The 27,029-nt window shown below is 43.1% G+C and overlaps 2 protein-coding genes across 4 annotated transcripts; both read left to right on the top strand.

The window, feature by feature from the left end:
• The first annotated feature begins 9 nt into the window (after positions 1 to 9).
• Positions 10 to 23,856, top strand: PIGQ (phosphatidylinositol glycan anchor biosynthesis class Q). 2 transcript variants are annotated; one of them, XM_075179379.1, is made up of 11 exons: positions 10 to 93; positions 10,159 to 10,798; positions 13,028 to 13,159; positions 13,428 to 13,548; positions 13,989 to 14,115; positions 15,780 to 15,933; positions 16,944 to 17,055; positions 17,504 to 17,584; positions 20,028 to 20,142; positions 20,301 to 20,362; positions 21,675 to 23,856. In XM_075179379.1, the coding sequence occupies exons 2-11, from the start codon at positions 10,164 to 10,166 to the stop codon at positions 21,825 to 21,827; spliced, it is 1,692 nt and encodes a 563-aa protein (XP_075035480.1). In that variant the 5' UTR covers positions 10 to 93; positions 10,159 to 10,163; the 3' UTR covers positions 21,828 to 23,856. The 2 variants fall into 2 exon arrangements, with proteins under 2 accessions (XP_075035480.1, XP_075035481.1); XM_075179380.1 differs by lacking the exon at positions 10 to 93 and adding an exon at positions 1,855 to 1,941.
• NHLRC4 (NHL repeat containing 4) lies at positions 1,852 to 10,140 on the top strand. Of its 2 annotated transcripts, none has more exons than XM_075179382.1 (2): positions 1,852 to 1,941; positions 6,125 to 10,140. In XM_075179382.1, exon 2 carries the CDS (start codon positions 6,129 to 6,131, stop codon positions 7,194 to 7,196), a length of 1,068 nt encoding a protein of 355 aa, XP_075035483.1. In that variant the 5' UTR covers positions 1,852 to 1,941; positions 6,125 to 6,128; the 3' UTR covers positions 7,197 to 10,140. The 2 variants fall into 2 exon arrangements, with proteins under 2 accessions (XP_075035483.1, XP_075035482.1); XM_075179381.1 differs by lacking the exon at positions 1,852 to 1,941 and adding an exon at positions 2,852 to 5,050.
• Positions 23,857 to 27,029: the final 3,173 nt, after the last annotated feature.

Raw genomic sequence — 27,029 nt, 5'->3', positions numbered from 1 at the left:
GGGTAACCTGCAGCTCTGTCCATAACCTGCACAGGACTGATGGCAGCACTTCCTCCTCACACACTGGGCATCAAGGGGAAGGTCACACTGAGGGTAAGTGGGCTCCTTTGTATGTGTACTATAGCCTAATGCACCGTCATCCAACATAGACTACTGATGCCCCATGCACCACCATAGACTACTGATGCCCCATGCACCACCATAGACTACTGATGCCCCATGCACCACCATAGACTACTGATGCCCCATGCACCACCATAGACTACTGATGCCCCATGCACCACCATAGACTACTGATGCCCCATGCACCACCATAGACTACTGATGCCCCCTCATCCACCACTGATGCCCCCTCATCCACCACTGATGCACCCTCATCCACCACTGATGCACCCTCATCCACCATAGACTACTGATGCACCCTCATCCATCATAGACTACTGATGCACCCTCATTCGCCCTGCACCACTGATGCACCCTCATTCGCCCTGCACCACTGATGCACCCTCATTCGCCCTGCACCACTGATGCACCCTCATTCGCCATAAACTACTGATGCCCCCTCATTCACCATGCACCACTGATGCACCCTCATTCTCCATGCACCCTTATTCACCATGCACCGCTGATGCGCCCTCATTCACCATGCACCGCTGATGCGCCCTCATTTACCATGCACCGCTGATGCACCTTCATTCACCATAGCCTGATGCCCTATGCCTTACTGGTGCTCCCCCTCGTTCACCACGGACTGGCGCACCCCCTCGTTCCCCTCACTGATTCAGGTTCTACTCATGCACTAGCACTGACAGCGCATACATATATCACACAGTGCGTCATATAATACTGAACCAAAGAAAATGGGGGCACTAAAAGCAATGACGGCTCCAGTCTGTTAAAAGGAATGCCAATTCACTACAATGATTGCAAATTAATATTTTATGTAATTTAAAAAATAAAACAGTTTTACACCTGTGGATTACATCTTACACACACTTATTGCTAACATACTTTATGTTTTATATGTGGAATGACAGCTATGTTATATGCATATGAATATAGAAATGACAATACACATTCTTATATTTCACGGGGGAAGAGCATCACTGGTTCTCTCTGATTCCTAATACCACACATTAAATCCTCTGCATATGCACTCCCCCATACAGTACCCCACTACACAAGTGATATAATGTGGAATGATGACCTACTAGAGAAAGACAGCTAGGTTATATGTCACATGAATGCAAAATCCTTGTGCTTCATGGAAAAGACGCCGGTTACCGCATCGGTAAAGAAGAATTCTACAGCTATTCCTACCTCAGGATGGTGATAGCAAATGACTTATTTAAATAAATCATGTTTTTCGGATGTTTTTAAATTTTTATTTAATTTTATTGACATTTTGCATTCAGGTGTCATGTAAAACAGATATCATTCCATAGTAATCGGAGTCATACCACATTCTGACACTTGTGTAGTGATGTACAGGTATGGGGGAGAGAATATACAAGTGACTTAGTGGGTGGGATTAGGGGATCTGAGAGAAACAGGTCTTTTCCATGTAACACAGGTATTTTATTGAGCTTGTTGGATTCAGTTGGCATATAAACCGGCTGACAGTCCACGTGTAAAACATGACAAAGTATTAGTAACTAGTGTGTGAAAGATATAATCCATAGATGTGGGCAGGACCCACCAGGGACAGCATTCCAGCACAGTGTTTAGGGGTGCTGTACTTTTAAGTGTCGATATCTAATGGCGCTACAACGCTGCGGGGTTAGAGGAGCGGGGAGGAGCCCGCCGAACCAGATGTCAGAGAGGTCGCCAGCAGCTCCCTGTTCATCCAATGGACAGGACATCGTGCAGCACCTCCCCTCACACATTGGACGTCAAGGAGAAGGTTACACCAGACAACACGCCAGGAGCCACAGACTAAGGGTAAGTGGATTCCCTCCATATACACTATATACTGGCTAAAGAACACTGCACCCTCCTCCTTCACATCTAGGCTGCTCACACCATATCCTAGGACCGACAGCCTGTACATAGAATATCACGCAGTTCAATATAAAGTACTGAACCAGGAAATGTGAATCTTCACATGTTGTGGAATTACATGACCTAGACCAGTGTTGGCTAACCTGTGACACTCCAGGTGTTGTATGATATAGTGCTCAGTGATTGGCTCTCTATCTGACTGCATTTTGCTTTGTTTGTTAACCACTGCTCTGCGATTGGTTCACTGTCATATGCTAAGCTTTTATTTGTCTACAAGTTACTGTGGCTATTCTGATTTGCTGCTTTGTCTGGCTGTTTGCTGATTGGCTGGTGAATAAGTGAATTACTACAGCCACTGTGCCAGCACCAGGATGGGTTAGATTCTTGATATTGCCCCTATCCCTGACCAGCTGCACATTATCATGCAACTGCGTGCTGCGAGCGTCCGTCACTGAATATATGTGCCCTGGAGTGACTTGGAGTCCAATTAGCCGTTCAGCCAATCACAAGCATTTTCCTACTCTGGCGGCTTATAATTGGCTAGTGGGTAATGATCAATTCAGGACACAGTCATTCAGTGGCAGTCGTTTGTAACAAGCAGTTGCATATGCTGATATAAATTTTACGTTGTCAAAGTGATGAACAGTGATTTGGGGATTGTTTTAAACAATGAAACTTTATTGTGCAGTTTTTTTTTTGGTTTTTTTTTGTTCTTTTTTGCTTTTGTAAACTACACTTCCCAGCATGCACTGGCAGCCATTGACTGGAAGGGCATGCTGGTGCTTGTGATTCAGCAAACATCAGCCTTCCAGTCAATGGCTGCTATTACATGCTGGAACATATAGTTCTAGAGTAGCTGGTGTATCGGTGCTGGACACACAACCTTTGAGCTTCGCCTTCATCTTTCCTGCTCTTTTCATCTGAGGTCTGACAAGTAGGCAATTCTATTGAATTGGATGAAATGTCGGGCACGGTGAGTGGGACTTTGGAGAAGTGGTTAGCACTTCTGCCTCACAGCACTGGGGCCATGAGTTCAATTCCCGACCATGGCCTTACCTGTGTGGAGTTTGTATGTTCTCCCCGTGTTTGCGTGGGTTTCCTACGGGTGCTCCTGTTTCCTCCCACACGCCACAAACATACTAGTAGGTTAATTGGCTGCTATTAAATTGACCCGTGTCTCTCTGTCTCTGTCTGTCTGTGTATGTATGTTAGGAAATTTAGACTGTAAGCTCCAATGGGGCAGGGACTAATGTGAATGAGTTCTCTGTACAGCGCTGCGGAATTAGTGGAGCTATATAAAGTGGCGATGATGATGAAAATGTACTGCATTTTTGTGCAAGTGAAAAGTTCTTCTTATAGCAATAGATTGAATTGGCCATAGAGTGTTCCCTTAAGGAACAGATACTGGTCACAGTCCTATAAACTTTTTTTTACTTTGTGCTCCTTAAGACAAATTTACCATGGTGGCCAAAGCAGGACAATAGGGGTTAACTGCTCTAAACTGAAAAAGGAGAGACTTACCTAGGATTGCATAAAAGTAAATACTGTACACATCAGACTCCGTTGCCTGGCATGGTATATAGAGCCATGTCCATTATGTACAGCCCACCCACCATACACAATTACACCACTGACATAGCATTCCAATGCCCACAATGTACAGACCAATGCCACCACACATAGTCTCATTCCACCATATTACAGCCCCATGCCACAATATATTGAGGCATGGGCATCCGGGCATCATCATGCCCAGACAGCACCCTGCTGGTACTCCGGCACCTTTCTCATCTAAATCTAGTTGTAACACACCCTAAAGCAAGTTTATCACATCCATACATACCTATTTACTGCCATCACCTATTGTATGAGGGCAATAGGACCCTAAAACTCTGTTACACAAATGTACATACTAGCACACTCTTTGCTCTTTGTTAGCCAAACAGGTTTACACTTCATACTCTAGTGTTCAAAGGGTTAACACCGCCAAGCAATACTTCTTTAAAATTCTTTATGGATACTTTGGAGTAACAAGGTCAAAGTTATTCAATTTTAAATTTAATATAAATAGGTACATGGCTTTTGGATATAATACAAATCTATAATAAATTGCTTACAAAATAAATGCAATAACAGAAAATAAAAGGATAAAAGTACAGAAAAGAAAGCACTTACGTAGATAGTATAGTCTGTATGCTAGGGAGAGGCTGATGTGAAATGGACAGATCTCAATTGCATTGATTCCTCAAAACCGACACTTTTCCATAACATCCAGTGGCTTTTTAAACATTGTTTCCCTGGGAGGTCACTCGGAGTGGCAGTGTATCTGCTAACTTGGGGAGGAAATTCACACGTGGATGTGAATCTTAATCTGTTAAGAAATAACTCAAAATTCTTATACCTGCCATATATTTTCTCTGGCACACCACAGAGACATAATTCCCCATCCAATAAACCATTTCCATTTGCATTCCAGTCAATTTGACTCTCCACATGTGATCTAATTGTTCACAGATCTGATGGCATTGTAATTATTCAATACAATAATATTATTATGTGTGCACCAGAACAGGAATAGGAAAAATACCACATTACCTTACTAGGAAAGCTTATCTAAAATATATAGTATTAATAAGCTCCCGAAGTTTTTCAGAATGCCATCAGGGATTCTGTTACAGTATATAAACTTGCATTTCAGTTTCAATGGTTGTTTAATAGTAAAGTTGCAGCTACTATATTTTATCCTTATGGCTTAAATAGTGCATTTAGAGCCAGGATTCCTCACTGAAGAGTTAATAGGAAGTGCTCCATTCATCAGCAATCTCTATCAGTATGTCTGTATTGGATTGGGAAAGAACAAACACCAATTAACTGAGAAGCTAATTCTAAATCCTGTTTATTCAATGACGTGTTTAATATGTGTGGTTTAATCTTGGTCTCTAACAACATTATAACCAGGGAAGTATGAAGGGAGTATTTACTTTCCAAAGAGTGGTTACTACTCGCAGAAGATATAACCCAAACTGAGACTTTAAAATAAGCATCAATTGTGAGTACTGAATTAAAGTTCTATATGTATCTCCCTATTTAAAATGCATATGGACACTATAGTAGTACATACATAGAGGGGAATGGAGAAGGGGTAATTTTTTAATTCATAACCAATCTAACACAAATGGCAGTAAAGGCACTTATTCGTTATCCCTGCTGCACAGTCTGTCAGTGGGGGGTTATAACTTTTGATTGCTAGGGGGAGTGTCTAAAGCTCATTTACTAACTATAGAATATGCGGGCACACTTAATTTTGCTTAAATGCACCTTTTAGTATGCTTGGTACAGGTTTAGTTTACTGCCATGTATGCCCACCCTTTTATTCATTTTTAACTTTTTTTTTTTTCTTTTTCTTTTTCTCCTAGAATACTTGTTCAAGTTTTACTTATGTCTTTAATTATCAGTTAGACAGTAAAGTCAGCTTATGAACTTTAAAACGTATTGCTCATTCTGAAAAGCTCACGTTTCTTGACGTAGATTGGTAGAATCCTGTGAACAGTTTGTTTTTCTTAAAGCTGTCGTGATCCATGTTGGCCATCAGAACAGTCCTTTCAACAGACTTTGGGCTTTGGTATCGGTATCTTTTGGGTCTGTGCCAGTTAAGCTTAATCTTTAAGGAGTTGTCCACTTTTGTACAACTACTATTCAGGGAGCCCCTACTAAATCTCACAGCATGCAGAAGAAAGAGAGGTCAACGCTGGTTTAATACTAATCCTAGCTGAACAAGTTCCCTACTCTTTAAGTCATCAGAGTAGCAGAACCAGGAACCGAATACAACTGAGGTCACAAGGGAAGAACACCCATAACTGTTTCCACCACCAATCCAGAGGTAGAGCCAACAAAGCCCTCAGGAGGTTCAAGAGATAGTTCTCGATACCCTGATGAGCATCAACAAGATTGTAGGTACAGAATAAGAGCAGTTCCGATATCCGTCTATGCCAAATATAGCTGATCTTGATTAGTGGTGAAAAAGTAGAGCAGGGTGAAAATGTAATGCCCTTGATTGACCTCTCTCTTTAAATATTAGCTGATGCAAGAGAAGATCTGCTGTCTAATTCTGGGTCTTTTTCAGCACGATGGACAGCTCCCTGGAGTTCTCTCGTCAGAAGGAAGACCTTGTCCGCACAGTGAGGAGCCTGCAGGTCGCCTCCCAGAACACTCTACAAAAAGCTGTCCCTCTTCTTTCTTCCCAGCCAGGACTGGGCCTCCTTAAACTCTCTCATGTACAACAACTCTCCCAAAAGACGACACAGGTTTGCAGAGACCTAGAAGATGTGGGTAATCTACTCTTGTTCCGCAAGGATGAGCTCGCTCAAAAAATGACGGTGCCTGGGACTGGAGGGTCGAGTTCCCTTCAGTGGTGTTCAGATGGTTCTCTCTATGTATGTGGAGATAATGGTCCTTATGTCCACTTACTGAATAGTCATGGAAGACCTAGCCAGGCTTTTTATTGTTGTGATGATGGTCTCTTCCTTCCAGACGGCGTTACCATGACTCGTTTCGGCACTATAGCCGTCACTGATATTGCTGAGGGCGTAGTCCGTATTTACAGTCCAAACTCACAGCCTCCTTGGATTAAGGTGGGTGGTAATTTCAAATCTCCAAGAGGTATAGCCGTGGACGGCTCGGGTCGCTTCCTAGTTGCAGAATACGCCGCTGGGTCAGTGCAAGCTTTTTACGTAGACCGAGCCTATCGCGTTCATGGAGGTAAAAAGGTGTCAGGACTTCGAGGACCACAACAGATCTGTGCTACACCAGAGGGGGGCTTCGCAGTGAGCGAAGAGTGTGGAGATGTCAAGTTATTTACAAGTAACTTAAAGCCGTCTGGTTCCCTCTCTGAAAAATATCGGCACACGTTTGGTAATCCGGCAGGGATATGCGCCGATCCCGAAGGGAATATTCTAGTGGCAGATGTCCAGAAAAGAAACGTCACCCTCTTCCCACCCACTGGGTCTTCCATTTGCATCGTCTCCAAGGGTCTTTGTAAACCGGAAGGAATAACATGTTCACCTTTTGGGCTTCTGTATGTGGCAGACTCTGGTGAAAATTGTGTCAAGGTTTACAAGTACCGAGCAAGACCATACTATAGCGTGACCAGCCCTCGGAGATCTGGAGAAGCGTCGTCTCCGACAGCAATGTCCTAATTGGCCAGTTACCTTCAAATTAATCCAGAATATCTGAACATATGGAAGAGCCAATCACCTGTTTGAATCGACTAGTATCTTTTTCTAAATTGTGCTTATAGATATTATATAGTATGTGTGTGTGTGTGTGTGTGTACATATATTATTTGTATATGACCTAAAATAAGTGTTCTGCAATAAATACATGTGACTTGAAATGTGATGGTCTCCGTTCTTTCCTGTGCTGTTATAATGACAAACTAGCGAAAAGGTTTGCAACATGTATGTATGTTTCATAACAGCCCAACAGCTTTTACACAGCCTGCATCCACCTACCCCTTCAACTACAATTTAAAACCATTTAGTCACTATTGTTGGTTGTATGTGTTTGGTGTTGCATGAGCTTGTGTGACGGGCTTTATGGTACCACGTTGTCCCTTGGCTTCATTAACATGAATAAAAATAGCAAAATGTGCAATATAACAAAGAGAAAACAACACTCCGGTGCATTTTAAATGTTTTTGCTATTCCACAAAGGTCATCTAAACCGTAGCTCCCAATATTACAATGTTTTGGAACCACACGGGAATGTGGCAACCTCACAGTGAGGATGTTTACATGGAGACGGGCCTATCACCTCTTAAGAGTCCCTAACCCTTCTTACACTGTACTAGCTGTTGGGGGAGACAGGGCAGTGCCCCAGATTTGGGACTGTCCCGTCTAAATTAGAACATTTCAGAGATAAACCTAAACGCAGTGTAGGAAACCGTAATTATAAGAATGTAGCCTTCACTAAGACTGTCATGCAATGGGTACACTTTAACCTTGCCAACAATAAAACAGTAGGTAGCTCCACCTGCTGGCAATGTAGTGCATTGAAATCATGGTGCTCCAGACACCTGGCTAGAACATTAAATACAGTTCCCAAAGGAGTAGGTCTTGGGAGACAATAATGAAAGATTGTTACCAGCAGCAGTCTGGAGTAGTGTAACCCCAGAATCATATTTAGAATTCTCTTTTGTTCTTTTTAAAAAAAAATTAAAAAAAATGATTTATTATTAATGGCAACATTTCCCAGGAAAACTGTGCAGAGTAATCTGTACATACAGGGCATTCTATAAATCTCATGGCATAGAGCCACAATAGTAATGAGGACTCTGTTCCCAAGAGCTTATCATCCAAACATGTTTGTGACCCGCCTTTTGCTCAGGCATTGCATACTCCATAATGGATGTCAAATGCAATGAACCCGGTAGCAGATAGAAGGGTTTTAAGATATTCCAGTGTCTGAATCTATTTCTGTTCTAGACAAAACAGGACACATTAAAGCTCCAACCGTATTCCTCTCACATATACCTTTATTGTATGGCCTCTACTTGTACCATATGTCCACCATCAGCACTAATCTCTGGGTACTGGGCGGATACTCCTGTAGATTTGGGAGGAGGCGACCCTTTCTTATCAGTAATGTAAGTCTGTTCTGCCGTTACATTCTCTCCGGGGTCTGTGAGTATAGTCTTTTACATACTGGTGCTGCGTATGGCGATTAAACCAACTACGTTACTCTAACTTTTTAATATATCGTACATAGTATGGTATTATTTAGATTTAATTTGTTTTGCTGTGTAATCTGTTCACTAATTTAATTTGTCACAATATAAGTGCAGGACTGTATAGCACGGTTGTTCAGCATTCTGTGGGTTACTTCACTGTTATTAGATTACTGTGAATTATATTATATTACACTATATTTTATCTCATTACCGTGAAGTGTCATTAGACTGTCCTGTGTGGAATTAAGTTACTGTTCTGCATTTTATAAGATTGGTCTGTGCATCATTAGATTGCACTATTTATTATCAGCCCCCTCTTTGTGTTATATCGGTTTAATATCATACAGCTTGGCTGTCTGTGAAACCATGAGCGGACTGTGCTTTAATGGGAGACAATGCTTTTCCTACTGTCAATAATATGGATATTAGATCTCACGGAGGAGTTCTCTGACTATATAAACCCACAAAGATATAGGTAGTGTGTTTTTATACAGGTCATAGAGATCTGAGGTGACTTCTTATAGCCATAATCATTTACAGTAGGGGGTGTAGTAATCCTTAAGCTGGGTACACACTACAGAAATGTCAACCAACTTTTTATGTCGAGCGATTTTACATGCGATCGATGTTCCGATCGCTCGGTCCATGGGCTGCATACACACTAGCCTTGTTTAGGACGATAAAGGGAAGAGCGGACGTCCCTTTAGTGACTTTTTACAGCCATGTTGTCGTGAGCAATGACTGTAATTTCGTACTCACTATTGTGGATCGGTCGGAAGTTTATACACACTACACAGCGGAAACGAGATTGGAACGAAAATATTAAACGGTACGACCAACCAAATGAGGCAACAATCGTCCATTTGGGCAGACTTTCGACCATCGTGTCACTACACACACTGACCCGACTTTTGAACGAGCGGTCGTATGTCGGCTGATTAAGCCGATTATTGGATGAAAACTGTGTAGTGTGTACCCAGCTTTAGAATACACAAGTTTTCCTAATGAACACTAAAATGATGACAATAAAGATGTTGTTTACAGGAATGTATAGATGTATTATCTTATCACTTGTGTATTCTATGTCCATTACATGGCTTGGTTATCCGTAGACTGTGTTTTTCAATGTCCCAGGAATCCACTAACTCCTAAAACTCGACACTCGTTTTCAAAGGGTTTTTCATGCTATATATCCGCTTTATCAGGACAATTTCCCAATATCACTTAGACAATGAAAGCAAAAATCTGGTTTGCCGCTTTTGGATAAATATATATTTGTACTTTGTCAATAAAATGACCCCCATTAAATGACCGCTTCTTGTTCATTTTAAAAAAGAAAAATACATGTGCGCATTCATTGTTTGATCGATCCGTCTTATGAATGGAATGTTATGGCAAATTTCTGTACATCCTCTTGTCTTTACTTGCAGTCACCATGGCGATAAAGATCTTCTTTCCCACCAGCTGTTCAGCGGCAGAGAATGGTCTCCTTATCGGCCGCTGGATGGGCGAACACAGGTCCGTCGTGGTTCTGGCCACGCTACACTTTCCTTTCATCCCGGCCTATGTGAAGAAATATCTGAGCCGCCTGGAGCAGGCGACGGGGCTGAGCCTCTCCGTACTGGGAACCTGGAGCCACAGGAAGGCCGAGACAGACGAGAAGATGGAGAATTTTCTGGGAGAGCTCAGCGGGATCTTCAGCCACCAGCCCTGGCTGCGCATGTCCAGGGAGGCAGCCAGCAAGTTCTGGGATTGTAGGATTGAAAGGACGGAGGACGAGGATTCGGAGGACGTGGTCTTGGTTTACTACGATCAGCGGAAAGTAATGCTGTCGGAGCTTCAGTCGACGTCCGAACGTTCGGAGATGGCGGCTGTGTTTGATACAGTGGCCAAGAATCGGTCCCTCTTTGCCATGGACAAATATGATGATGGGCTGTTGAGGCTAACTCACTGGCAGTCTGAAGGGGTGGAGGCCAGTATTATAGTAGAGCTGACCAAGCAGGCATCTGTGCCAGTGTGTGCTGCCCTCTCCTTCTTCGTCTCGCTCATCACCAGCATTTGTAACCTCAGGTGAGGGCTGTGACATAATCGCTGAAGGAAATAGGAATGTATATCGTGCGATTCCCCGGCCAGATCTATGGAACGTAAACCTATTGCAGAGCTTATTGTAGGACAGGCTCCAATTTCAATGCTTTGTTTAAATGAGCAATGAGTTTTAAAATATATATATATTTTGTTACCTAGTAGTAGAGCAGATGTTTTTTAAGCACTTAGTAGCTGTGACTGAACCACAGTGGTCCATGTTTATCATACGTAGTTTTGTAAGGTTGAAAAACAGACACCGGTTCATGAAGTTCAACGTTTTTAAAATCTTATTGTGTCTATTCAACGGTAGACAAAACTACCAGCACCTGGGCAAAAAGTGTTCGCGTGTGTGTGTGTGTGTGTATACGCGGTAAGAGGAGACGTGTTTACTCCTTGTGTGTGTGTGTGTGTACGCGGTAAGAGGAGATGTGTCTACTCCTTGTGTGTGTGTGTGTGTACGTACGTACGCGGTAAGAGGAGATGTGTCTACTCCTTGTGTGTGTGTGTGTGTGTGTGTACGCGGTAAGGGGAGACGTGTCTACTCCCTGTGTGTGTACATGGTGAGAGGAGACATGTCTACTCCTTGTGTGTGTGTACGCGGTAAGGGGAGACGTGTCTACTCCCTGTGTGTGTGTGTACGCGGTAAGGGGAGACATGTCTACTCCCTGTGTGTGTGTGTACGCGGTAAGGGGAGACGTGTCTACTCCCTGTGTGTGTGTGTACGCGGTAAGGGGAGACGTGTCTACTCCCTGTGTGTGTGTGTACGCGGTAAGGGGAGACGTGTCTACTCCTTGTGTGTGTGTGTACGCGGTAAGGGGAGACATGTCTACTCCTTGTGTGTGTGTGTGTGTACGCGGTAAGAGGAGACGTGTCTACTCCCTGTGTGTGTGTACGCGGTAAGAGGAGACGTGTCTACTCCTTGTGTGTGTGTGTACATGGTGAGAGGAGACGTGTCTACTCCCTGTGTGTGTGTGTACATGGTGAGAGGAGACGTGTCTACTCCCTGTGTGTGTGTGTACGCGGTAAGAGGAGACATGTCTACTCCCTGTGTGTGTGTGTACATGGTGAGAGGAGACGTGTCTACTCCCTGTGTGTGTGTGTACATGGTGAGAGGAGACATGTCTACTCCCTGTGTGTGTGTGTACATGGTGAGAGGAGACGTGTCTACTCCCTGTGTGTGTGTGTACGCGGTAAGAGGAGACGTGTCTACTCCTTGTGTGTGTGTGTGTGTGTGTGTACATGGTGAGAGGAGACATGTCTACTCCCTGTGTGTGTGTGTACATGGTGAGAGGAGACATGTCTACTCCCTGTGTGTGTGTGTACATGGTGAGAGGAGACGTGTCTACTCCTTGTGTGTGTGTGTGTGTGTGTACATGGTGAGAGGAGATGTGTCTACTCCTTGTGTGTGTACGCGGTAAGGGGAGACGTGTCTACTCCTTGTGTGTGTGTGTGTACATGGTGAGAGGAGACGTGTCTACTCCTTGTGTGTGTGTGTACATGGTGAGAGGAGATGTGTCTACTCCTTGTGTGTGTGTGTACGCGGTAAGGGGAGACGTGTCTACTCCTTGTGTGTGTGTGTACATGGTGAGAGGAGACGTGTCTACTCCTTGTGTGTGTGTGTGTGTACGCGGTAAGGGGAGATGTGTCTACTCCTTGTGTGTGTGTGTGTGTGTACGCGGTAAGGGGAGACGTGTCTACTCCCTGTGTGTGTGTGTGTGTGTGTACGCGGTAAGGGGAGACGTGTCTACTCCCTGTGTGTGTGTGTACGCGGTAAGGGGAGACGTGTCTACTCCCTGTGTGTGTGTGTACGCGGTAAGGGGAGACGTGTCTACTCCTTGTGTGTGTGTGTGTGTACGCGGTAAGGGGAGACGTGTCTACTCCTTGTGTGTGTGTGTACGCGGTAAGGGGAGACGTGTCTACTCCCTGTGTGTGTGTGTGTGTACATGGTGAGAGGAGACGTGTCTACTCCCTGTGTGTGTGTACGCGGTAAGGGGAGACGTGTCTACTCCCTGTGTGTGTGTGTGTGTGTGTGTGTGTGTACATGGTGAGAGGAGACATGTCTACTCCCTGTGTGCACACGCGGTAAAGGTAAGAGGCGACGTGACTGGTAGTGGACTTTTGTATTTATCTAGCAATAGTAGGCAGAGACTGAAATGTTACTTTCTGTGTATTCCTTATTTTATTGATCATGGATTTCCCGCTCCTCCTTCGCAGGGTCCTGAGGGGGAGGCCTCTCTCCTTCCTGTGGAAGAAGCTGTCCACCTGTGAACAGTTGGGGAAACGCCTGGAGAACCTACGCTTAATCAGCAGCTCTGAGAGGGCCGGAGACCACACGACGTTCATGAGGTGTCCACCACTGTCCTTACTATTGTACATCATATATGTACCATGATATCCCTGAAATACGTTTCATTTTCACCTTTTTTTTTTTTTTTTTCTTCCATTTCTTGTACATATTTCTCATGTGGCCAATTTGTCACGTTCCAGAGACCTAGTTAATGAGCTGATGTCTGTGAATGTGTTCTGATGTCTTCTCTATCTGCTGCATCTGAAAGACTGACATTCACACTTCTCTCTGTTCCTTATGTCATTGTGTCCACGTGGTGTGTTGTAGGAAGGCCAACACTGTGTTGTCGCTGCTCCTAGACATGACACTAGGCGTTCTACTGATGTCCTGGCTGTACCGCGGGAACCACATAGGTCAGCTGGCTGATGCGCTCATTCCTGTGGCCGATGTGAGTCATTCTTTATTCTTTATCCAGTATGTCTTATTATAGTCATATCTGCCCACAACAAGGCAGATAAAACACTGTATGTTAGGGAATTTAGACTGTAAGCTCCAATGGGGCAGGGACTGATGTGAGCGAGTTCTCTGTACAGCGCTACGGGATCAGTGGCGCTATATAAATAGCTGATGATGATGAAGCATCAACAGTGCCTATCGAGCTGCTTAGAATTCCCTCCACCTTATCTAGAGTACATATATATCCAGTGTATAAAGTCACAGCATTGGCATTTAAGAAGGTGAAATGCGTGTATGGAGGACCCGAATGGAATAGTAATCGCTGCATATTGATATCACACGAGCACTGATGCAAATGCTGTGTTGCTTTATACCTATTGTATTTCCTCTTCTTTTCTGTGTCCTTATCTTCCTCTCGTGACCCTTCCACAGCACGTGGCTTTGGAACTTCAGGGATTGCTGCAGTGGCTGATGGGAGCCCCGGCCGGGCTGAAAATGAACCGGGCTTTGGATGAGGTTTTGGGGAGATTCTTTATGTACCACATCCACCTGTGGATCAGTAAGTTTGTTCTTAAAACTTCCATTAAAACTTTGTCTGTCGTTAGTGAGATTTTAGGACAGGTGTGAAAGTCACTGATGTGGGCATCTGAGATGACCAACTTGTCCAACACGTCCCAGATTGCCAAAGATCTACCAGTGCAGAGAGTTATAGAGAGCTGATTGCTGCCCCATTAGTTTGCTGGAGATTATACACTTCCTAGTTTATTTTACTGCTCCGATCAACCTGTATGTTCTGCTAACCTCACCTCTAAATCCGTTCCCCATTTGACTCTAGTCTGCCCATTTTCCATTACTGGTTTATTCACATGACAGACATGTATTTTTATCCTGGGGGTATATTTACTAAACTGGGTTTGAAAAAGTGGAGATGTTGCCTATAGCAACCAATCAGAATCTAGCTGTCATTTTGTAGAATGCACTAAATAAATGATAATTAGAATCTGATTGGTTACTATAGGCAACATCTGGCAGTTTAGTAAATATACCCCCAGGTGTGTTTTATATTCCTTTCATGCTACTTTACCATTTAATATGATATTTTCTAATATGGCATAGCTCGCTGTTTTTAAGGATTTAATTTATTGTGAAAATATCCTTCTTGTGTAACCAATTCTCTTTATTTTCTAAATGGTACTTATTCAGCTTTAGCAGCTCTACTGTCAGCATTTCATAACCTGTTGTACCATATTCATGACCGTAAACATAACCAGAAATCGTCTCCAGTACCGAACATATTACTCAAAGCGACACTCTGTAATCTGCTGACTTCACTTTGTGGCTACACTACACTACACTACACTACACTACACTACACTACACTACACTACACTACACTACACTACACTACACTACACTACACTACACTACACTACACTACACTACACTACACTACACTACACTACACTACACTACACTACACTACACTACACTACACTACACTACACTACACTACACTACACTACACTACACTACACTACACTACACTACACTACACATATATATGAGTCCAGCACAGTCTCTGTGTGTACTGTCATTCATGGTAAATAAAGGACAGATCCACTTTGTGGACTTTCTCAGGGGAGCAGGTGAGGAGGTCACAGGGTGTATCATACTTCAGGGCTGTGCTAGAGGGGGGACCGCCAAGGACGCAGCGCTGAAGGGGGGCGCAGTTTATAAATATTTTAGGTTCATTAGGTTAAAATTGATGCGGGGGCGGCACCAGTTTTCCTTCTTGCCCCAGGCACTAAAATTTTAAGTTACTTTGGGGGCCCAGACATAGGTACGGGGAAAGGGAAGAAGGGACAATTCTATTACACCACCTTGGCACATCATTGTGAGAAAGTGGATTACCAGTGTATTTAGGCTTACCAGCTGGAAGGCCGGTGCGGTGGGCTTATCCACACAATCCAAAGAGGGGCATAGGATCAGGATAAGAAGATGGAAGAGTGGACGGAAGGTGGAGTGCTGCCAGTAGTGTCCGCGTGCGTTGTACTCGTAAAACATTTCATCAGTGTTTTTCTGTACTGAGAGCCAGGCTGTACATCTGCACAGTATGTCCACTCTTATGTTACATTTGTCAGACAGCCACTAAGCCAGCATGTAACCGTATGCTTGATAACAGTGTCTGGGCTCACGTACCTGACCTCACATTACTGCCTGCAGGTTACATCCGCCTGATGTCTCCCTTCATTGAAGTTATCCTGTGGTACATCGGCCTGTCTGCCTGTCTGGGGCTGTCTGTGGCTCTGGCCATCCTGTCTGATATCATCGCCCTGCTCACCTTTCACATATACTGCTTCTATGTATACGGGGCCAGGTAAGAGGACATCATAGAGCATACTAAGCCTGACAGCAGTCCGTCATACCAGTGGTTTACATGTCAGCAATATACATACACTAAATACAAACCAGAAGCAATGAATGTGGCAGCTGATAACAACTGGTGATCAGGTCCCTTTAATTCCTCATCTTAAGTTCAATCTTTAGGTAAACTGTAAACCAAGATGATTCACCTGGCTCTTATCAGACACTATATATATATATAGATGTGACTGTAACTTTAGAGTACAAAAGAGCAATGTACTCCATTACTTGCCAGACAAATAGTATATCCAGGGATACAAAAGCAGTGTTTTTGTCATTGTTATATAATCCGTGGACATAATCATTGAGTCTTTTGTGGCAGTATCTATGTTGGCATAATTAGCGTTATTCTTTATTTACACAGCACCAGCGTAATTCACAGTGCTTTACAATCAAGGAGTCCAGTTAAACATTCAGTGATAACAATACAGTCTAAAGGTTATGAATATTTTCCTTATCGTAACCAGATGATGGTCCCACTGCTGATCGCTATATATCCAATCCACAGCAATCTTATACCAGTCATGAGCTGGTGCTTAGAGTGCAGAGTTGCAAGCTGGTGACAATGCAGAATTGAAACAACATTGGTCCATCGTTTAACGGGATTTTCAAATCAATTTGAACATCTCAATCAAAGATTGTATGTGCCCTAGAACGATAATCGTTCATCGTTCCAGGGTACACACTACTGTGATATCAGCCCAATCAGTCGTTAATTGTCTGATTCATCATCAATATTTATATAGTGCCACTAATTCCGCAGCGCTGTACAGAGAACTCATTCACATCAGTCCCTGCCCCATTGGAGCTTACAATCTAAATTACCTAACATACACATACACACACGGCCCGATAATCTGCTGGACATGCAGTGGTGTGCACCCAGTCTTAGTGAGGCATGGTCCTGCGTGATTTTGTTTAGTCTGTGTTTCTTGTGATTGTCTGCACTGTTTCCTATCACAGATTATACTGCCTAAAGATGCACGGGCTCTCGTCCCTCTGGCGTCTGTTTCGTGGTAAGAAGTGGAACGTACTGCGTCAACGAGTGGACTCCTGCTCTTATGACTTGGATCAGGTACACCGGCTATGCTCTGCGTGCGCACTTCCACTGGTCTCCCAGCAGGGGGGATATTGAGCAGTGTTTTGCAGACTAGGCCGGTCCTGGCCAACCTGTGGCTCTCCAGGTGTTGTGAAACTTACAAGTCCCAGCATGCACTGCCAGCTGTCAGCTGGTTGTCTACTGGCAAAGCATGCTGGGGTTTGTAGTTTCACAACCCCTGGAGGTTGTCCAGGCCTGCTCTAGGCATGTGAGTATCGCTGAGTTGTAGTTGCCGCTATTCATAGAAAGCATTGGAGGATGATGAGGAATGCAGCTTGGTGATTGCTAGACAGCCAAATGTAACTGATACCTAAGCAGGCAAATATAGGCTGAGTGAAACGTGTATTTGGAATGATTTGTAAAATGTATGTTTTATTGAGTGTTTTGTGTTGTTAGTCATGATGACTTTATTTTTGTTTGGCAGCTGTTTCTTGGGACCCTGCTGTTCACAATCCTGCTCTTCCTCCTGCCAACCACCGCGCTGTATTATCTGGTCTTCACCCTGGTACGTCGTGTTCAGTATCCCCAGAATGTTACTATGCACTGTTTATTATTTGAAGAAGTTTAAATATATAGATCACGTGGGATTATTCTTTTCTTTTTCTTTTTTTTTTTTCTTTAATGTACATATTTTTGCTATTATCTGCCAGTGTACACTGCATACCGTCCTTCATATCTAGAGCTGAACAAAGGAAGCGCCGTTGGATTGGAAGAGATGATTTGTAAATATTAGATTTGTAAAGCCTGATTGCATATAAATAAATGTGTGTGTGGGGTTCTGGCAGCAACGGTTATTACACCGAGCCCAAGTGCAAATATTTACTGTACAGAACCAGGTGCCCAGTCAGGAAGGGGAGCGTGAAATTGTTTTCCCTGGGTTGTGATATTCCATCCTCAAAGTATAGCAGTTGCCTAAACACAGCAGAGGCGGCCGTTTGTAACCTATATGTCCACTGAGAGCGGCAGTCTGGTAATTTTACAGAATTGACAAAACCTTCAGTGATATGGGCTTCTCTAGAATGTTAGTTCCTCCAACAAAAATGTCTGCCTCCACTGTGCACTGGGGTGCTTACATTTCAGATTAACCGGTGAAACGTTCATTTTCTGGGCATAGCATGACCGCATTATTTAATTATACTGGATTAGAATAATACTGTTAGATTTGATGGCTGTTATTGTTAGTCTGTATACGTTAGTCAGTGTCTTTGGGCTAGGTCAGTGATGGCTAACCTGTGACACTCCAGGTGTTGTGAAACTACAAGTCCCAGCATGCTCTGGCAGCTATCAGCTAGTTATCTACTGGCAAAGCATGCTGGGGCTTGTAGTTTCACAACACCTGGGGTAAATGTATGAAAGTTCGTTTTTTTTCATCTCTCCGGGGAAATCGGCGACTTTGCAGCTAAAATTTAAAGCGGCGATGGCTTGTAAAGGCGAACTTGCCTTTACAAGCCATCGCCGCTTTAAATTTTAGCTGCAAAGTCGCCGATTTACCCGCGAGATGAAAAAACCAGACTTTCATACATTTACCCCATGGAGTGTCACAGGTTAGCCATCTCTGGGCTAGGTGTACCATACCCAATAACTAATTTGCATATTGCTAGGTGACATACATGTACACACGCATAGTGGCATATGGAGAGAGTTTCTGCAGCCAAGGTGGATATTAACATTCACGTTTTCATAATAGGATGTGTACCAATAACTCTTTACTTCTGGTATAACATAGTCTAGATGTTTTGGTTCCCTTAGCATGGTATAATGCTCCTATAGAGTAGATGTAAATGATCTAATCCAAAAAACTTGTGAATAGATTTATACACTCTTATCAATGTTGAGCATTACATCGTCATGATGTGGATTGGATATGTGACCGTACACAGGACTGGAGTTCAGTCATAAGTCATCATTACCAGCCATGCAATCATATGAAACCTATCCCCTATAATATCCAGCAGTCTGACACACTGATGTGGGGTAGGCTATAAAAGTAGAGGACACTGAAATTGACTTAGCTTGTCTTTCATGGAACAACAATAGGATTTTACACCATATTCTATTAAAAAGCCTTTATTTAGTATGTAAAAAAAAATAGCGGTTCTCTCTTTTTGTCACAGGTTAATTTGCTGATTCAGTCACAAAAAAACTACGTAAAAAAACATCCTATAAATGTGTCATTTTCTTGTATAGTAAGGTAAACAATGCCCTCTTGTACTCTGTATACGTAGAGGTGGCAGGGCTGGCAGTGTAAAGATATATAGGGGGGATCGTCCAGTGAATGAAGAGTTCAGGGAATTTTCTTGTTCAAGGGGATGGTATATTAGAAGATACTACATGTACAGGGGCAAACGCAGGATTTGTAGAGGGGGGTTTCCACACCACGCCACCAGTGGGCGTGACCAGCATGCGTGGGGGCGTTGCTATAATATTAGACAGTGCTACTGTTAGGTGCACGCAGCTCTCCCTTTTCAAGCAGAGCTGTGTGACGCGGGAGCAGGGTCCAGTCTCCTCAATTATACAGTGCCACAGGCTTGGAGGGGGGTTTCCAGGCACTAGGAAACCCCTAGTGCCTGGCAACAGATCAACTTACATAGACGGCATATTCAATGAAATTTGAATGTATTAAAATTCAAAACGTTCATTCACTGGATGATTCACCCTAATATAGAGCACAGAAAAGGACGATACTGAAGACGAGTTAAGGACCGATTCCTTTCCTCTTTATAGATTATCCTGCTGTAGATTCTGTTCCACGCTCCCAAACAGGAGGCTGCGAGTACAATGTGTATAGGACATTTACAGACGCACAGTACCCCATTATTCAATTCCTGCTTCTGTAACATTTGAAAGACCCCACGCGTTACCATAAGAAAGGGATATTTAATAATAGAACCCTGGCATCTCCTATAGAACCCAGTCATATTGTACATCCTGGTTCTTCTCTCTGACAGCTCCGCTTGCTGGTGGTCGTGGCACAAGGCGTGATCCAGATGACCATAGATCTGCTCAGCTCGCTCCCTTTCTATGCGCTGTTACTGCGTCTCTGTCGCTCGTACCGATTGGCAGGTGAGTCGTGCCGGTATTTACCCAGCTGAAATAAATATCCGACCACCTACATACAATGTAGTCTACAAGCGCCGATGCTGGACAGAGTACGATTTTATATAATGATAAATATTGTTTGGGGTTAGCAGTCATTAACAGTTTTGTTACCTCTGTTTCAGCGGGTGTAAAATTCCAGATATTGGAGCAGAAAAGTGGATCACCTCTGAGATTGCTGATGCAGGTAAAGTATTTCTTAATACATCACCTGATTGAGTATGTCCATGTATTATTTGTACAATAAAACACTATGACACGTTGTGATAATTGTTACTGGACTGTAAGTGTAAAACGTGTAAATATTTTAGCTCCTTTGGAATAACATGGGGGAACAATGAACATTCAGAGGTTTACTGGGTGAATATTTCAATAAAATAAACTTATTTTGTAATGCCTCCGTATTTGTGAATGGTGTGAGACCGTTTTAATGAGTAAAATGTCTTATTGTCGCTGATTGGCAGCGGTGTAGAGGGAACAGGTGATAAAGTGAATGTTTTTGGAGTGTGGGAGGAAACCCACGCAAACACGGGGAGAACATACAAACTCCACACAGATTAGGCCATGGTCGGGAATTGAACTCATGACCCCAGCGCTGTTTGGTCAGCATGGTGGCTAAGTGGTTAGCACTTCTGCCTCACAGCACTGGGGTCATGAGTTAGATTCCCGACCATGGCCTTATCTGTGTGGAGTTTGTATGCTCTCCCAATGTTTGTGTGGGTTTCCTCCGGGTGCTCTGGTTTCCTCCCACACACCAAAAACATACTGATAGGTTATTTGGCTGCTAACAAATTGACCCTAGTCTGTGTGTATTTTAGGGAATTTAGACTGTAAGCTCCAATGGGGCAGGGAATGATGTGAGTGAGTTCTCTGTACAGCGCTGTGGAATTAGTGGCGCTGTATAAATAAAGATGATGATAATGATATGTTCTGAGAGAAAGTGGAATGTGGGAGTCTGTGACCTAGTGTCTCACTGCAAGCTGTGTAGCAGACATTACGATGTGTATATATACACGAGTCTGTAACTTACTTGTATGCATTACAGAAAGGGAGCACGCATTAGATAAGTATTATATCTACATTTAATGTTTTTCATGGGGACTGGAAAGGTTTGTAAAAGTCTAAAAACACACAAGACAGTATACAATTGACCCCCGTTTAAGTATTTTGTTAAACATTTTGCTTAACGTCATGGACTTTCTATGCAAATAAACTACATCTGCAATAAAATAAAATGTTATCTTAAGAAAAAACAACGGTGTCCTAACTGAGTGCACACATATCCAGTCCTTTATACTGTATTACCATGCCGTAATGAACCTTTGCTGTAATGCACAATAAAAAGTACTGTACAGTAATTTGGTAGCACAGTATAGTGTATCTGGGTACATCTTATGGTAGGCCCAATGGAATACATCACACAATAAGGGATCGTGAGAAAAGGTATAAATTCTCAAAGTGTAAAATTGTGGTTTTAGCTATTGTTCTGTTTCCTGCAGATCAACCCATTGCCGTACGGACAAGTGCTTGGAACCTACAGGCTGCCATCTAGCAGATGCTATCCCAAAGACTCCTGGGGCTCCCTGTGTAAGAAACTGTTTGTTGGGGAAGTGATTTACCCCTGGAAGCAGAAGGAAGAGAAACAAGACTGAGTTCGTTACCCCACTTAGCTATTTGACACACACTGCCATTGACGATCCCTGACTGGCGGAGGGTGGGCCGTTCATACAGTGTAATGGGAATTCCTTTCCAACACAGAGATTAGTCTTGATAACCATTCCTCTTGCTGCAATGTGTTCATATTTACATTATTTTCAGATTTATTGGCAAAAGTGTTGATTTAATACTGTATAGAACAGCGATATGTCTTGGATACAGATAACTAATCACACATTTTTATAAACAAGAGTTTTGCATAACCTGTTTATCGGGCATTGTGGGGAAAATACTTCTAAAAGTGATGGGAATTATTTATATGTTACAATATTTTCAGTAAGCTTTACCAATTTGAATATGAGAACTTGGCAGCTAAGCATACTGAACATGACAGTAGGGGTAACTAAATCTATATTTTCACATGTATAGTAAACTAAAAAGAATGACTGAAAAACAACCTTTATGCTACCATAAGAGCCTGAATTTAGATGTCCATGTACCTAAAGTAGGAAGTGGGATGAATACTAGAATTTACCACTAGGGGGCAGGGTCCGGAACCACGGATAGGTCAAATATTACTAAATTATAACCCGCAAAGATATTCATCGCCTGACCACAGGTCTATGTGTAGAGGGCTTTATGACTCTACACCATACCCTTTCTGGAAAATATGTTCCTGGCTTTTTTTGAGTCTATCCCAGCAGTGGGTTAAATTATCCATTACCTTCACACAGCAGAGGGTTAAACCATTCTGTGGACAAAACCCAAGATTCTTACATACAAAGTCCCCCAGGCCTCCGTAATGTCACTGATTCCTAGTGAGCTGATAGGTTGTATTTTGTAACGAACACAGACACACGTGTCAATTAGAAAGCAGCCAATTAATCTACTAGTATGTTTGTTTATTGGAGTGTGGGAGGAAACCGGAGCACCAGGAGGAAACCCATGCAAACACGGGGAGAACATACAAATCCCACAGAGATAAAGCCATGGTCAGGAATCAAACTCATGACCACAGTCCTGTGAGGCAGAAGTGCTAAACACCAAGCCACTGTGCTGTGACGGACACACTTTGAAACAGTTTTGGACCATGAGTGGTCCTTGCACCACTGGGGGTGGATGTACAAGTCTGGGCCCAAGGCTATCCACCCATGAGCCTATTATATGATCCAGCACTACACCTCTTCCTTACATCCTGGAGTTATCTACATGTCTTCCAGCACCAGGCATGTATTCAGGACCATGTTCTGGTAACCACCCAACTGGCTTTATAACAGAGTTATTGCAGACTGTGAGCTAGAGCAGAGGTGTGCTTGCAAACACAACTGGGGTCCTAGAATCTGCTTTTGGGGTCCCTCAATATGGAATATATTCCATTGTGAACCACCCTATTTAGGGACCCAGAACAAAGAGACACTGACATTGGACTAAACACTACTGATCTATGTAACCTGTGGATCTTGCGCCCAAATACATTTGATTGTCGGATATGTAATATATTGGAATTCCAGAACAACTACATATTAACACTTGGGTTCCCAGCTGCTTGATTAACGAACTGTCAGACTACACAACATGAAAAGGGCAATTATACAAATTAATATTGATGCATCCATTTAAAGGGGTTATTAGTATCTATCCTCATATTCTGACCGATGGTGTAATTTATACCCTGTTTGGGACCTGATTTAACACTGGACTGAGAGGCATTTTTACTCTGATCTCCTAGAACCTTATTCTTACTAATGAAGTCGGATCACGTTCTCAAATTAGTGACTGAGATTAGTTTATGATCAAATCTATTTTTGTTTATTCTGAGAAATAGCCATCTTGTCTGATTTGAATAATTACACTGATGATTTGCCAATGCAGTGGTCTGTAATTGTATATTTTAAATGTCTTAAATGATCTACCTTTCAATGGATGAAGATTAATATATTTTAATTAATGGACATGTTTTGTGAAATCTCTTTTTGTATTCCTTTTTAATTGTGTTAATTCGTAAATATATAGTTTCATAATTTATATTGACTGGTTCTGCTTATTTATTGTTGTGGGATATGTTGGGGGAAACCTAAATGCAAAAAGGGTATGTAACATTCACACATCTATATGTAAGATATTCCACACATTGACAGAATTTTAGATGTTTTTAATAGTTGGCGTTTTTAATCTCCTGTATGGTGGCTATCTATACTTCCTTGGGAGGAATTTAATATAACTTTTTTCTATTAAAAGTATTTTCAACTAAACACAGTTGGGGGGGAGTGTATTGTAAGGTTCATGCAGAAATGGCTGAACCTCAAAAATGAAGGTAGCATTTTATTTTTTGGTGGATTTGTTTGACTTGAGAGTGAGTGAGCTGTGCAGTTTAATTAATCATCAATCCGACCACCTGCCTGGTATCCTATGGAGTAATCATCATCATCATCATCATCATCTATTTATATAGCACCACTAATTCCGCAGCGCTGTACAGAGAACTCACTCACATCAGTCCCTGTCCCATTGGAGCTTACAATCTAAATCCCTACCATACAGACTGAGAGAGACTAAGGCCAATTTGATAGCAGCCAATTAACCTACTAGTATGTTTTTGGAGTGTGGGCGGAAACCGGAGCACCCGGAGGAAACCCACGCAAACACAGGGAGAAGATACAAACGCCACACAGATAAGGCCATGGTCGGGAATCGAACTCATGATCCCAGTGCTGTGAGGCAGAAGTGCTAACCACTAAGCCACTGTGTTGTTTGGCTGCTCTAGGTAAGAGGTACAGCTACGTAGCCTTGGGAAGGTCTGGCTTGCCTTCTCCCACTTCATTTTGTGTAACATTTTCTGCAGATGTTCGCTCTGCACATGAACCAAACACTAGTTGATACAATCAGACTATAGCTATCTTAGTAATGGTGCCACAGGGGAGAGACAGACTGTGTTCAATGGTGCTATAAGATGAATGTTTTCAGTGGGCTATGTGAATTATAGTTTACTGGGGTTGGGTACCTTTTAACGATGAACGGAACCCCGACATGAATACCCTGAAGGTGTATTCCCCGACAGACTGCTAATATTGACCGCTTGAAACACAGACCTGAAACACTGCCGACGAATGAAGATCCCGGCAGGCAGCGATGACGTCACTTTGAAGGTCCACCCTAGGTTTACTGCTATTAATCTGGTAATTTAAGGAGGCGCTGCCTGTGGAATGTACTAGGCTTTGTAAAGAACACAGTCCGGGGTATCCGTCGTTGGAGTATCGCTTTAATGACTACCACCAAGTTTACTGCCACATCAGAACTGCAATTTGAAGAGAGAGATAGCCAGAAAACCGGAAGCTCCTCAAATGGTATTTATGGGGTTATGATAATAAAACAAAAACACACATATTAGCTGATTAGACATTTTGGTTCCTTTTCATGCTCAACAAGATTTTGCCTAAGCATTTGCCAAATTATAATAAATATTTTCTAAATATGTTATTGAAACGTAAGGCTTCTTCAGGGGCACGTATAAAGTTCCCAGGCCTTAGGAGGCAGACATGGCTTTGGCCACATCCATCTGAGCCACGTTCTACATTGGGGGAAAGTGATTGCAGACACCAATAGCTTCTTATTATCCCACACAGTCGTAGACTGCGAGTGCGGCATCCACTTTTACCGCAGCTATGGGGGGTCCACGTAGAACCACAGTCCTAGGCTGTGTGCACGGCTTGGGAGAGGGGGGGGCAAGAAGCTGCTTGACTAGTGCCTATAATTACTTTTGGCAGTCCAGGGCATCTTACCCTGCAGGCTTCTGTCTTATTTGTCGCAGTCAACCATCTGAAAGATGATATGCCTGCAGGGGGCAGATAGCCAGCAACACTATATATGGAGCAGCTTGTTCTCCTAAACAAACGATTATTTAATGCTTACATTGCTCCTTGGTCACAACAAGTGAGTTTTTGTAAGAGTATAAAGAAAGCAATTGGCTGCATGAAGTTTATTGAGTAAAGGAATAAGTTTAAGAGCAAGTGGCGGCCTCTTATGGCTGGAGATGGAACTGTCAGGTCATATTCCTTATCGGTTTATTGACCAAAAAAAAGGGCACGGAACTTGGGCGTGTTTCCGATCGTATTCAAGTCCAAACGTATCTCAAGATACTTTTCCATTTGAATCTGTGAGTAAGTACGCACTTCCTGCACAGTACTTGCCAATGGTAGACAGAACAGACGACAGTTTACGCAAGAGCATCAGAACATGCCAAAAAAAAAAAGTTATAATTAAACATATGAACAACTTTAAACAGTATAGTAATTAATAAAAATATAATTATTATTTATTTATTTTTTTACATTAAACGCATAAATCAAGATTTTTTTAATGCGTATTGTACATACATTGCATTTATATTGTCTATTTTATGTGCGTACGCCTGTTCTGTGCTAGCTAGTGGCACGCACAGGTGTAGCTTTAAAAAAAACAAAACTATGCTGTGTTATCAGTCGGCATTTACACCTGCCCTGGAGCTGGTGTAAATTATACGGCTGACACCGAGTGTACTTAAGAGACATCCAGAACATGAATCAGCCACATCTGTGTCGGCACTCCCTCATCGTACAAGGCCTACGTTAGTTTGTCCCTTCTGTGCTCCGTTCTGTTTGGACATGAAGTGCCTGCAAACTCGTTCCTTGGCGCAAGGTCTGTTTGGGGAGAGGACTGCCCTTCTGGAAGAGCTGAGGATTCTGGGAGATAGGGGACCGAGCCTCACGGCAGAAGTGGGCCTGAAGTCCCTTGCCCCTAAGGTGCCATATTGCTCCAGGAGTCAGGAATGTCAAGGCACCCCCCAACTTTGTCGAAGATGTCCTGGAAAGCCTTATCCCCCTGACGAGCTTTATGGCTCCAGGGAATGGAAATAAATGACACCCTTCCCCTTTGGGAAAGGACCAAAGGCCCAAGTTCCCTACAGGGTCAGGGACAAACGCAGGATTTGTAGAGGGGGGTTTCCACACCGCACCACCAGTACGTGTGACCAGCATGCATGAGGGCGTGGCTATATTAGAAAGTGCTTGGTCCAGCCACCTCAATTATACAGTGCCCCAAGCTTGGAGGGGGGTTTCCAGGCAAGAGGACCCCCCCCCCCCCTGTCACCTTGGTTTGCCTATGAGGGTCACAGCACAGGGTGGTGCAGAATGTACTTTGTGTATCAGAATTGTTTCAGACAA

Source organism: Mixophyes fleayi, chromosome 7, assembly GCF_038048845.1.
Source record: "Mixophyes fleayi isolate aMixFle1 chromosome 7, aMixFle1.hap1, whole genome shotgun sequence".
NCBI lineage: Eukaryota > Metazoa > Chordata > Amphibia > Anura > Limnodynastidae > Mixophyes > Mixophyes fleayi.
Note: the sequence above shows the minus strand (reverse complement) of the source record. Positions and strands in the feature narration are given on the sequence as shown.